Raw genomic sequence first — 13,607 nt, forward strand, 5'->3', positions numbered from 1 at the left:
AGGTCTTCAGGGCTCCCACTTGGAGTTGCCCAGTAAGTTCTTCTTACAGTATTCTAGAACTTTGATAGCTCACAACTACAAACTTGCCCCCAAACCCAATCCCAAAGGCCTGTGCAGTACATGGTTTATCACAGAAACTGCCCCACTTCTGGTACCAGTATTCTGCATTGGTTACTTTTCGTTGCTGTGACAGAATACTTAATAGAAACAACTTAAAGGATGATTGTTTATTTGGAGTTATAATTCATTATGATGGAGCTATATTCCATCATAAGAGGAAAGGCTTTCAGAGGGAGGGGTATGTGGTGGTCTATTACTTCAGGAAGTCAGGAAGCAGAGATAGGACAGAAGTGAACAGAGCTAGAATATACAACTCAAGACTTGCCCTCAGGTGACCTACTTCTGCCCATTGGACTGACTTCATCTCTCAGGGGACACAAAACATCCCCAAAAAACACTCTCTGGGGAATCAAATGTTCAATACATTTCACATTCAAAACATAGCCCTTAACCATTTTAAGGTGCAGAGTTCAGGGGAAAACCAAACAAATAAACAAATTCACGTTGCTGTACAGTTATTACCACTGCCATCTGACGCCAGAGTGTCCTCACCTTCCAAAATGTTCGATTAAGCCTGAGGTACAATTCCTTCTCCCAACCCCTGTCCCACCATATCCATTGTGATGGTTAATCTTGGCTGTCAACTTGACAGGGTATAGAATCACCTAGGAAACACTCCCCTATGTGTCTGTGGGTCCATGATGTGTCTAGAGATGTCTAACTGAGGAAGAAAAATCCTTCTGAATGTGGTGGCTCCATCCTGTGTCTGGAGTTCCACATAGGCTAAAAAGAAGAAAGGGATCTGTCCTTCTGCTTCTTGACTTAGATACACCGTAACCAGCTGCCTCACACTCCTGATTGCTAAGTCTTTGCCACTGGGATGGACTGTAAGCCAGACAAACACTTCCTTCCTTAAGTTGCTTCTTGTCAGACACTTGGGCATAGCACTAAGACAAGTATCTGATATTCATTATCCTATCTTATGTGCCCTTGAACATGATGACTTTAGGGACTTCATAGAGACTGAGTCACATGGCACCTTCCCCTTTTATTTTTGTAAAGTTTATTTTTGTGGAAAAAACACTTACAAAATAAAAATAAGTAAATAAACTATTTTTTGTGTGTGTTCTGTCTATCTATCTATCTATCTATCTATCTATCTATCTATCTATCATCTATCTATCTTTACTTGGGCCTGCAGAGGCCAGAAGAGGATGTCAGTCCCCATGGAGCTAGACTTCCACATGGTTGTGGGCTATTTGAGTAAGTGCTGGCTGGGGGGGGGGGTCAATCCTGGGTTCTTTGGAAAAGCAAGTGCTCTTAACCACTGAGTCATCTCAGCAGCATTCATCCTTTTTTGGTTAGCTTATTGAATTTAGTATTGTATCCTAAAAGCCTATGAATTTCCCACATTCTTCCTTTCTCTTCTTTCTTCTGCCTTACTCTGTAGACCACGCTGGTCTCAATCTATGGCCTGGCCTCCTATGTGCTGGATTTTAGGTATTCATCACCACATTTGGCTAGAATGCCTGCTCTCCCTCCTTTCCTTCCTTCTTCCCTCCCTTCCTCCCTCCCTTCCTCCTTCCCCCGTCTGTCTTTCTTTCTTTCTTTCTTTCTTTCTTTCTTTCTTTCTTTCTTTCTTTCTTTCTTTCTTTCTTTCTTTCTTTCTTTCTTTCGCAACAAGAACAAGTTCAGGCTGGCCTTGAACTCACTAAGTAACCAAGGATGACCTTCTGCCTCCAACTTCTGAGTGCTTTGTCCTGGTTCTGAGGTGTCAAGGGCCAGACCCAGGACTTAGAACATACTAGGTAAACATACTATCAAACCCAACCACATCCCCAGATCTTCTTGACCTTTAAAAATTATACCAATTGATTGCTTGGTTGATTAGGTATGTGTGCATATGTGTACCATAACACATATGTCAAGGTTGGAGGACAACCTGTTGCTTCTCTTCTTCCACTGTGTGGGTCCCTGGTATCTAACTTAGAATGTCAGACTTGGTGGCAAGCACCATTTACCTACTAAGCCATCTCACTGGCCCTACACCATTCAAAACGGGGGTTATTTCGTCCTATATGTATGGGTGTTTTGCCTCTATGTATGTCTGTGCACCATGCCCACGAAGTGCCTATAGAGGCCAGAAGAGGGCATAGGATCTCCTGTAACTTGAATTACAGATAGTTGGGATCCATCATGTGGAGGTTAGGAACCTAACTTAGGTCCTCTGCAAGAGAAGCAGTCACTGAGCCATTTTTCCAGTCCCATCCTCTTCTTCATTTTGAAGAATGGGCCAAACTACATTCTGCTTATCCATTCACCCACCCACCAGTGTGCGTAGGCTTCCTTTGCCTTTGACTATTTTGAGAAGCGCTGCTGTGAACAGATGTGCGAGTACTGTGTCATCTCCCTTTGGTGTCTCTGCATACAGATGATCTTTTCTGCATGTATGCATATGCACCATTTTCCTCTGACTAAGAATGGTTTTTCCTTTCTTGGTTTCACACAATACGATTGTGAGGTATCTTCTTTGTTCTCAGATTCTGCTGAGCTCTCTGGATCTGTGGGCTTATGATTTTTATCTAATTTGGAAATTTTTCAGCTCTTTTCCTCTCCAGTTGTATTTTCTGTCTTACTTCTTCTTCTCATTCAGGAGCTTCCGTGCATGTTCGACACTGCACTTCTCCTCACTGGGCCTGTCTGCGCTGACCTTTGGATGCCACCCACTTCTATGCCTTCAAATTCATTAACCTTTCTTTTCACAGAATCCAGTTTGCCTCTGGTGCATTTTCCATTCTAGATGCTAGTGTTCTTGTTCATCTCCAGAACTTCAGTGTATGTCTTCGCTCATGTAAATACCCCTGTGCCTCCACTTAACATTCAGCCTGTGAAACCCAGTCATAGTAATATTTTGCTGACCTTGTCTGTGACTGGTGATACTGTTCACCCCACATAGTTCCTTTTATTACAGAAATGAGAAAAGTTACTGGGACAGTTCAGTATTAGACACTGCAACTTAAATCTTAAAAACATATTTTTAAAAGATTTATAGGGTGTGTGTGTGTGTGTGTGTGCACATGTACATATGGATGCACACAGAGTGCAGAAGAAGGCATTGAATCCCCTAGAGCTGGAGTGTTAGGAAGTTGTAAGCCACTTGACATGAGTGTGGGGAACCGACCTCTGGTCCTCTTGCAAGACCAGTAGCTGGTCTTAACCACTAAGCTATCCTCCTAGCCCCTATCTTTTTCTTTTTACCTTTGATTTTGTTTCCCTTATTTCCCCTCCCTCTGTGTGTGTGTGTATGTATGCATGTTTGTGTTTGGGAAAGTATGTTTGTATCTCTATGTGTGTATATGTTTGTGTGTATGTATATATATGTAGATCTTTGTATATGTGTGTGCATATTTGTATGTATATGTGGATGCACACATGGGTGTTTGTAGCATGTATATGTGTGTATATATGTATGTTTGTGTGTGCATGTGCACAAAGAAGCCTGGGCATGTTTGTGTGTATATGTGTATATATGCTTGCATGTAGGTATATGTGTATGCATGTTTGTATGGATATATTTGTTTGTACACACATGTTTGTGTGTATGTGTGTGTGTGCACATGCACGTGCACAGAGAGCAGAAATCAAACTCAAGTGTATTTCTCTGAAGGTGGGGCTTTTGAGCTTGGTGTCTCTGGGACCCAGGGCCAGCAAGCTCCAGGGATCCACCTGTCTCTGCTTCCCCAGCACTGAGAGTACATGCACACCACCACTCTGGCTTTTTGTGAGGGTTCTGGGGATCATGCCTGCATGGCATGTACTTTATTGACTAAGCCCTCCTTCCAGTCCTTCCTCCTGGTTTCTCTTTGACTTTAGAGAGAACTACATGTCACCCAGTTCATCCTTTCTGCCTTTATTGTATCTACCCTGTGCTTGGAACACCTGCTTTCCGGATTGTCTTGCCATAGGTAAGGACATCCTAGAATATTTGCTGTTGTATATATGGCAGCTTGGTCCAATGTCTGGTGATTTAGTAGAGGTGTCCTCTATTAGCAGGCTGAGGGGTTTCTTCCCAGTGGCACTGTCTACTTCCAGGGCATGACTTGGAACCAAGCTGTCTCTCCAAGGCTTGAGGGTCTCAGGGTGTCATAATGGTAGGCTATCTTTGCTGAGCCAGCTGATCTCTGCCTGCCATTCACCAGCAAGCTTGGGGAGTTTCCCCTTTTGTTCCATGAGATACACGGGTGGTACAGAATATAGGCTCCATTGCCGAGTGCCTCAGAGCCACCTGATGACGTGATGCCAGTTGTGGAAAGATGGCTGTCTGCACCATTGCCAAGGGGATGGAATGGAGGCAAGGGAGCCTCACAGGTAGACGGCTCTCAGTACAGCACGTGGAAAGCTGAGACTGGATCCCAAGGGCTGGGTCTGATCTGACTGGATTTGTCCAGGTTGTCCCTTCTTGGACGTGGAGTTCAGAGAGTGGGAAGCAAACTCCACACTCAGGAAACCAAATAGACATGGGGCAGCCTTCGAGGGCAGAGTAGAAATCTAGCTGGAGAAGAGGTCTGGTCACAGATGGAAGACTAGAGGGAAAGAGGACAGATGGTACTGATGTGGCTGACCTGTCATGAGTATGGAGACTTCCCTGTGAAGGAAACCTAGGGGCAGGAACATGGGCTGAAGGAAAAGAAGGACAAGATCAGCCTGCCATGAATTACGTTTGGGAGGCTGTGGGGCATTGATGTTCAGTCCACATGTCACATGGATAAAAATTGTGGCTTGTATCAGGTGCTTTAGTACTGTCTCAAAGCTAGAGAGGTGGGGAAGATGGCTCAGTGGTTACGAATACTAGTTAAAGAACACTAGTTCTTAACGGCTCTTCCAGAGGACCCAGTTCCACTTGTTGCTCTTCCAGTGGACCCACATTCAGCTCCCAGTACCCATGTAGGAAATCAAAGCCACTCCAGTTCCAGGGAATCTGAGGCTCTCTTCTTCCCTCTGTGGGTACTGCACATACATACATACCATACCATACCATATACCATACCATAAAATAAACATTGTATTTTAAAAGTATAAACTATCAAAGCAGTTTTAAAAAGGTCAAAATTTGGGCTGAGATAGCTAAGCTGGTAAAGTGCTGACTGTGCATGAGGACTTGGGTTTGAACTCCAGAATCTAGTTTAAAAAGCTAGGCTAACTTGTAATCCCAGCACTGGGAAGACAGAGTCAAAAGGATCCTTGACACTTGCTAGTCAGCACCTGATACAAGCCAGTGAGAAAACCTGCTTTAAAACAAAGACAAACAAGCAAAAACCCCAAACAATAACAAAAGAATAGATGGCACAACACCCCAGGTTGTCCTCTGGCATATATTCTTCTACACACAGTGCACATATGCACCCACACACCCTCATACATACTCTTGTGCACACAGTGCACATATACACCCATACCCCCTCATACACACTCTTGTGCACATGATGCACATATGCACCCACACACCCTCATACACACACTCTTGTCCACACAATGCACCTATGCACCCACATCCACATAGACATGTATACACACACACACACACTCTTGTGCACACAATGCACCCATGCACCCACATCCACATAGATATGTACACACACACACACACACACACACACACACACACACACATATCAAAATTAAAATCACATTTTGTAGTGCATAAACAGGACTGGAAGCTCCGGACAGCGTCTGTACTTCTTTTGCTGGGAAACATTTTTTCTTGATGTTTTTGTCATGTCTGTGGCAGCGTTTGCTCCCTAGCAATCCAGAGCATGTGACGCTGACTGTATAGCCTGCAAATCAGGATAGATTTGCTAACAGGTTCTCAGAAAAAAGCTGTTTTGGCCCATGCTTGAGAGCTCAAGGACGGAGCCACACAGCCAGGGCTAAATGGAGAGGTACCAAGGAGCAGGCAGGGCACATGCCATGTCAAAATCTTCCAGCTGTTTTTTGAGACATAATCATACTCCACACCCTTCATTGAACCACTCAGCCACAGCCATGTAAACTTCAGCAGAGTCAGTCTGTGTGCATGTATGTGCCATAGTTGATTCTCCAGATTGTGTGGAGATCGGATTCTCCAGAGAGAATTCCCAGTTCTTGACTTCTACCTTTCTGAGACAAGGTCTCTTTGTTGTTGTTGTGTATTCTACACTAGCTAGCCCTTGAGCTTACAGTGAGTGTCCTCTCCATCTCCCATCTCGTCATAGCAATGCTGTTACGGCAATGTGCTCCCATGCCAGGCTTTACATGGGTTCTGGGGATTCAACTTCAGGCCACTGTGCTTGCATGGCAAGCACTTTATCTGCTGAGCCATTTCCCCAAGCTCCTTAGAACATTGTGATTAAAAGGAAATTCATACCCTGTAGCCAGTACCTCCCCCTCATTCTTGTCCCCATGTCTATTTCTGTCTCTGTGGATCGGCCTATTCTGGACAGTTCTTGTAAATGATGCCATGTAATATGTGGTCTTGGTTTTTCCTTCTTTCACTCACTCATGTCTACCAACATCATGATGACAACCAGTGTTTTATCTCTTCTCTTGGCTGAATAATATTTCCTTCTGAATCAGCTCGTGCTTTATTCATCCATTTGTCTGTTGATGGACATCTGGCTGCTTCAAAACATCTACATGAAGACCACATGGATAAGGAGAGAGCCAGAGCCCAAGTCCCATGAAAGAGATGTATGAAACTCTCATGATCAGGAGAGAATTGCTTCTGGAACAAGAGAACTGCCACCTTGTTGAAGGCTGGCAACAGTCGGAGGTCAGAGGGTGTGGACAAAGGAAGTTAAGAAATGTAGCTCTAAGTCATCATCAAAGGAGCCTCCTTTTACAGCAGATGGAGACTGTTATAGAAATCCACAGATGGTCAAAAGGTAGAGAAGAGCTAGCTGAGGCTCACCTACCCCATCACATATATTTCTAAGGCCATCTCTACACAAGCGACTCCGGAAACATGGAGGAAGAAGGGGCAGAAGCACGAAGAGTCAGAGGATCAGGAAGTCTGCGATAGTCTACATAGTGTCCTCAATGTATGTGACCAGGAGAGTTAGCCCTATGAAATCTCAGCAATGTGCTTGCCTAAACAAGATCTGAAAAATGACATCACCAATTGATAAACACCATGTGGGTGGGGAACACGGCTCCACCCCTAGCTGAAGAACAGTAGGCAAGTAAAGTTGCTGTCAGTGGGAGAATCTGTTTTCTCCAGGGATGAGCTCCCTGATAGGTTATCCAACTCCAAGTGGATAGAGTGGGGAGAGGGTGTGGTGAGATGATATAAATACAGCTCTCGTGTATGAAATTCTCAAAAAAATTAATTAAAAAACACTGGTTGAAGGCCAAGTAGATGAGCAGGACCAGTGGCTGCTTTCCAGTCCAGATGAACAAAACTTGAACATTCCCAGCAGAGTGATGGTCACAGTCTCACAGAGTCTCAAGAAATAATCATCTCTCTGGACCTTCACTAAGGAAGGGTCCTGGGACTGTCACTGCCCTTACTATGCGGTGAAGGACATTTCTCTCCATTGTGAGCTTGACAAGAAAAAAAAATCAGGGAGGAGGTATGTGGAGAAATGACTTAGTAGTTAAGAGCAGCTGGGAGGTATTCCCAGTACACGCATCATGGTGGTTCACAGCCATCTGTAACTCCAGTTCTAGGAGATCTGACACTTTCGTCTGACCTCTGCAGGCACAAACACATGTTGCATAGACACACTTGCAGGCAAACTCTCCCCTCCTCTCTCTCTCTCTCTCTCTCTCTCTCTCTCTCTCTCTCTCACACACACACACACACACACACGCACACGCGCGCACACACACACACACACACACAGATAGTCTGAGAAGGGGTCTGGTGGTGTGGCTCAGTTACTAGATTGTCTAGAATGTACCATGCTGTCTAGCATGTATCATATATGGAGCCCTGGGTTTAATCTCAAGCATCACATTCAATGGATATGGTGGTGCATGCCTATAATCTATCTGGAAATAGAAGAAAAAGATGTTCTGAAGTCCACCATCATCCTTAGCTACACAGTGAATTAAAGGCTAGCCTAAGCTACAGGAGACTCTCCTACCACCACTCTTAAATGGAGGAAAACACACACACACACACACACACACACACACACACACAACTACTTAAGGAAAGGCAGGGAGGAAGCAGAGCACCAGTGGTCTCTGAACAGGAAGGGCTGCAGATCAAACCTCCTCAGGGTGCCAGGATACAAACTGCTTGCATTTCTGTTGTGTAAGTGTGCACGCTTATGCGTTAAGGATAAGCACAGCAGTGTGTCCGGAGGTTGGGATATCTCGGATGTTGGTCCTCCCCTTCCAGCCTGTTCATTACAGCAGTCCCGGGGCTAGCTGGCCTGGGAGTTTGAAGGGATTCTCTTGTTCTCTTCTTCCCATCTTGGGTTTATATGGGTTCTGAGGATTTGAACTCAGGTACTCATTGCACAGCAAGCGCTTTACTAAACATTCTCCCCAGACCAGCTGGATTGCTCCAAAAGGCAGAGAAGAGACTTTACTCATCCAAGTGCTCTGAGCAGACATCCAGGAAGTTTCGATTCACAGCCCGCTTCTCACAGCAAGGTTGTCAAAAGGCTCCTTTAGGAAGATACAGTCTTGATGAATCCTGGAGCTTCATGGAGCCAGCAGGCAGCCCCACACTGGCAGTAAAAGCTACAAGGCAGCGGGAAAGCAGAGAGAAGGCCCGGTTTGGTAACCCTTCTGCTTATTTACAAGGAAAGTAACTTCTGGTTACTACCCACGGAATAGACCACTTGAACCTATAGTCTTGCTCGGCTACCGAACACCTAGTCCTTTGAGGAAAAAACTGGCTTGCTACAGCCTTGAGAGCACAATTCCGGGACAGCGGGACAAAACTGAGACTTTTAGGAGGTCAGGGCATTTCCCTTCCCCTTCAACTCTCCGGAGCTCCACCGGCCTCAGGGGAAGGATGGGACTGAGAGGCCTGCTGGAATCCTAAGTGCTACTAAACAAAAAGCCCGAGAAGTGGACAAGAACTACTCTGGGTGGATTCACCATCGGGAAAAGAGACCCAGACTGGCTGTAAGGTGCAGATGGGTGACAGCGTGAGAAAGGAGGGGGCAGAGTGGACTTGACTGTATTCTCTCAGGTCAGGGGACCCGGTTCTGGGGATCCTTGAAACCACAGAAGCATGGGGTGTGCATGAAGAACTAAATGGGTACAGGTGCCAGGGAACATGACATTTCCCATTACACGTCTGGACCACTCCTCAAGCCCTCCTCACACTCAAGGGGACACAGGTGTGCTCGTGCAATGCACCGACACCGGGTTCTGGAGGAGCAGGGTGGGGCGGAGTGGGCGTGGAGCCTTGTACGAGACACTCCCCCATCTCTGGAGCCACGCGCCAGGCGTACGCTTCCTTCTGGCCCCGGCATAGGACCGCGCCAATTGTCATTGGCCAAACGGGTGATCCCAGATTGGCTGAGACCCCGGCTCCCGCCTCCTCGCCAGGGGGAGGGACGTGGGTGCGGGTTTGTGGCTCGTGCAGCCCTAGGGGGTCGCGCTCTCCTACCTCCTACCTCTTGGCCACTGCAAAGCCTGGTCCGATTCTTCACCCGGCTGCAAGCGCTAGGTGTGCGGACAACTGGCAGCTCTTGGAGCTTAAGGGCTGAGCACCAGGACAGGTGGAGGTGACTGCAGAGTACATTCGGACCCTCTCACAGCCTCCGAGTGTGCGGGACGTACGGAGCGCAGTTCGGGATCTGCACTCGAGGATTTGTCGAAGACGCACTACGCTAAGCATCTGCCCGGAGCATGGAAGCACGTCAGTAGGCCACGAACTGCACCCGGGAGGAGTGGGGGTGGAAGCGCGCGCGGTGTCAGCTTTGCAGAATGTGTACGCCAAGGGGAGGGTGAAGCGTGGCGGGAGGGCGAGGCGAAGGAAGGAGGGCGTGAGAAAGGAGGCGGTGGCGGGCGGAGGAGAGTTATCTATACTTTAAAAAACGAGCCGCTTGAGCCGCGTAAAGGGAGACTTGGGGAGCGCCTGACCGCACGCGCGGGACACGAGCGTACCACGCTTCCCTACTCTTTCAGACCTTGACTGGTACGGGGTCCCAGGGCTCCAGGAGGCCAGCGACGCGTGCCCTAGGGAGTCCTGCAGTAGTGCCCTGCCTGCGGCCGGTGAAGGTGCGAACGTCCACTTCCCACCGCACCCGGTTCCTCGCGAGCACTTTTCCTGTGCCGCACCAGAACTCGTAACAGGAGCCCAGGGACTGAATGCAAGCTTGATGGACGGCGGCGCGCTGCCCAGACTCATGCCCACCTCGTCTGGAGTCTCTGGAGCCTGCGCTGCTCGGCGGAGACCCGCGTCCCCGGAATTGTTGCGCTGCAGCCGGCGGCGGCGATCTGGAGCGACCGAGGCCAGCAGCAGCTCAGCGGCCGTGGCACGCCGCAATGAGCGCGAGCGCAACCGCGTCAAGCTGGTAAACTTGGGCTTCCAGGCGCTGCGGCAGCACGTGCCGCACGGCGGCGCCAACAAGAAGCTGAGTAAGGTGGAGACGCTGCGCTCCGCGGTAGAGTACATCCGTGCGCTGCAGCGGCTGCTTGCAGAGCACGACGAGGTGCGTGCCGCCCTCTCTGAGGGGCTGTTAACACCCGCTACTCAGCCGTCCGATGCATGCGCGCAGCCCTCCGCCTCTCCCGCCAGCGCGTCCGTATCCTGCGCTTCTACGTCTCCGGACCGTCTGGGCTGCTCTGAGCCTACCTCCCCGCGCTCCGCCTACTCGTCGGAGGACAGCCACTGCGAGGGAGAGCTAAGCCCGATGGAGCAGGAGCTGCTTGACTTTTCCAGCTGGTTAGGGGGTTTCTGAGCACCCCACCCCCTAAGGTAAGTTTCAGGACTGCAGGGAGGAGAAGCAGTAAGGGAGACACGTGGTGGGCGGGCCTGACACTTAGCGCCACGGGGACCCAGTGTAGCCAGGGCTCTGCCGGCACGATCACTTGGATTTCGCGCACGCTTCATTTTTCCTCAACCTTTTTCAAGCCTGAGCAAGACTGGCGTTTGTTTGTCCGGGATTGCAAAACTTCCTCTCCGAGCTCTGCTGTGGGTGGGGGAGGGGGAGGCCAGGGGAGGGGAGCGGCCTCAGGGCCGGCCCGGCGAGGTCCCTGTGCTGTCAGAGCCGGGCCGAGTCGGGTGCTGGAGGCGGGGTGAGTTTGCATTGCAAATCGCGTCCTGGGCCGGGGTGCCGAGTGAGTCGGCTGGAGCGGGCCCCTGAGTCACCGCGGGCCGGCTCTGAGAGTGCGCCCCGCCCCCGTCGGCGCCTCCGAGCGGATCGAGGCACCCACGACGAGCTGAGACTCCAAAACTAACCAAGCAAACGAAACTGCCTACTGCGCCTTGGGAGGTGGGGCGGTGTCCGCACACGTTAACACCTTTTATCTTCTTCACAGCTGCATCCCTGGGTGGACCTACCTGCGCTTCTTGCCCAGGAAACCTGGGCCTATGCCTTACCCATGCTGTCTAGTGCAGCCTGACCAAATGCCAAGTGCTGACCTCTGCTCGGCCTCCACGCCGCGGAAGGACATCTTTCATCTCCCAGTCTTTGCCGGCACCAGGACTTGGAAATTTCTCAGGATAAAGAATTTTACAGTGACAATCTACTTTTTATCAATTAACTTGAACTGCTGGAGGACTCTACCGAAAATATGAAGAATTATTTTTATACAAAGGATCCTTAAGCTTGGAGCACAATAAAGATGACCTCTGTCCCTCACCCCTACTGTCTAGAACTTTCCAACCTGGCCACAGTGTGGAGCGGTTGGGCCCTGAGGGCAAGATGCCTGGCTGCACCCTTCTTCCTCTTCTGAAGCCTATACTGACACCGATGTTTGGCCAGTGTGGGAACCCCGCTGTTGCAAAGTGTATTATTCTATAAAAGTTGGTTTTCATTGGTGTTTGCAGTGCCTTCTAGCGTCTCACCCTCGTGTCCCACCCTTGTTCCCCAGGTGTGGTCTAGGCCCGGGTGGATGGGGATAGTACTGGCCCAGACTTCTCCTGAGACTCATATTGCATGGGTGGCTACAAAGGTATTGGGTGCCTACTCTAACCATCTCTCCACTGATGGAAAAGCAATTCAGACACCTTGGAGGGCAAGGGCTTTCCTGCAGGTGTCTGTGAACAGTGTCTGCCCTCCAGGGCGGCTCTCCCTGGGAAGGATCTATGTGAGAGGGGTAAGTGCAGGATGCTAGGCTGAAGGCAGCTCTCTGGATTGTGGGCATCTCTAGGTCCGGGTCTCTCTTCCTTACCACCTGGGTGACCCTTGGCAAATTGCCTTATTCGCAAGTGGTATTGAGCCTAAGCCTACCTTCCAGGTTTTGGGCAACCTACCCATGAGCTTGTAGCCAGCGTGTGCTGGGCTCCCATGCTGACTGCTAGGGTCAGTGGCCATAGTGAGGTCCTGCAGATAGATCTCTAGGATTCTCTAGAGAGCAGGGAAGACCTGGAAGCTTCCACAGTATTCCCCACCCACATTCCCAAGCCAAGCTGTGACTGCTAAGATATTACCTAGCTCCACCTTTGACCCCTGAGCCTTCGAAGCTTTGAAGTCTCCGTGTGTCCAAAGCTCCCTTTTATTGCAGGGGTTTGGGAGGGGCTGAGGGGATCCCCAGGTGGTTTTAGGGTGCTTCAGGCATCCCTTCAGAAGGGAGTGGTTGGGGCACAACCGTTGGAGCTATGGGAATCAGGAAGTGCTGTGCAGTGGAGCAGATGCCTTCCATGGACCCATGGTGGCTATACAGAAGACAGTATACAAGAAGCTCATCTGTCTCCTGACAGCTGGGTTCCTTCCCTGCAGGACCCAGAACCCTAACGCTAGGGTTGAAGCTGAGTCTGTAACTTCGGTCAAAGGTTGTCAGCTTCTCTGATGAAGATCAGGCTCAGTTGGGGTCAGCCCAACCACAGCTTGGAACCACAAAACTGAGTGGATCTGCCTTAGAGGACAATATGGGACATGGCAAGGCCATTGAGGGAGGGCCACTCTCTTCCCAGGAGCCTGTTGCCAGCTAGTGTGGCCACCGAATTAAGAGACCCGAATTGTCTCCTGATTTCTTTCCTGTTTCCCAAAGTGGCTTATGGGGGAGGTGAGGGGCTGCTGGGAGCCTGAGCTTCCTTGTGTCCATAAATTGCCAGTGGTGTCAATGGTGTCCCCTGTTGTATTATGGGATATCTCTGAAGTCTTCATTAAGCAACTTTACTTGCTCAAACCTGTAGTTTGAACACTTAGGAGACTGAGATAGGAGGATTGTTCAGAGTTTCAGGCTAGTCCAAGCTCAAAGGGTAGGGGTGAGGATGGGGGGCAGGGAGGAGGAAGGGTGGATGGCTCAGTAGGTGAAAGTGCTTGCTGTGCAAGTCTAAAGGCCTGAGTTTAACTCCTAAGAACCCAGATAGCAGTTTATCTGTTATCCCGATTCTCCTATGGAAAGAAGGGAGGCAGGGCAGGGGGATGTCAGGA

General features: G+C 49.4%; 1 protein-coding gene across 1 annotated transcript; it reads left to right on the forward strand.

Moving 5' to 3' along the window:
* Nucleotides 1-9,620: 9,620 nt before the first annotated feature.
* Nucleotides 9,621-12,045, forward strand: Ascl2 (achaete-scute family bHLH transcription factor 2). The gene is made up of 3 exons (XM_052173586.1): nt 9,621-9,922; nt 10,192-10,984; nt 11,548-12,045. Exons 1-2 carry the CDS (start codon nt 9,913-9,915, stop codon nt 10,965-10,967), a joined length of 786 nt encoding a protein of 261 aa, XP_052029546.1. The 5' UTR covers nt 9,621-9,912; the 3' UTR covers nt 10,968-10,984; nt 11,548-12,045.
* The last annotated feature ends 1,562 nt before the right edge of the window (nt 12,046-13,607 follow it).

Source organism: Apodemus sylvaticus, chromosome 1, assembly GCF_947179515.1.
Source record: "Apodemus sylvaticus chromosome 1, mApoSyl1.1, whole genome shotgun sequence".
NCBI lineage: Eukaryota > Metazoa > Chordata > Mammalia > Rodentia > Muridae > Apodemus > Apodemus sylvaticus.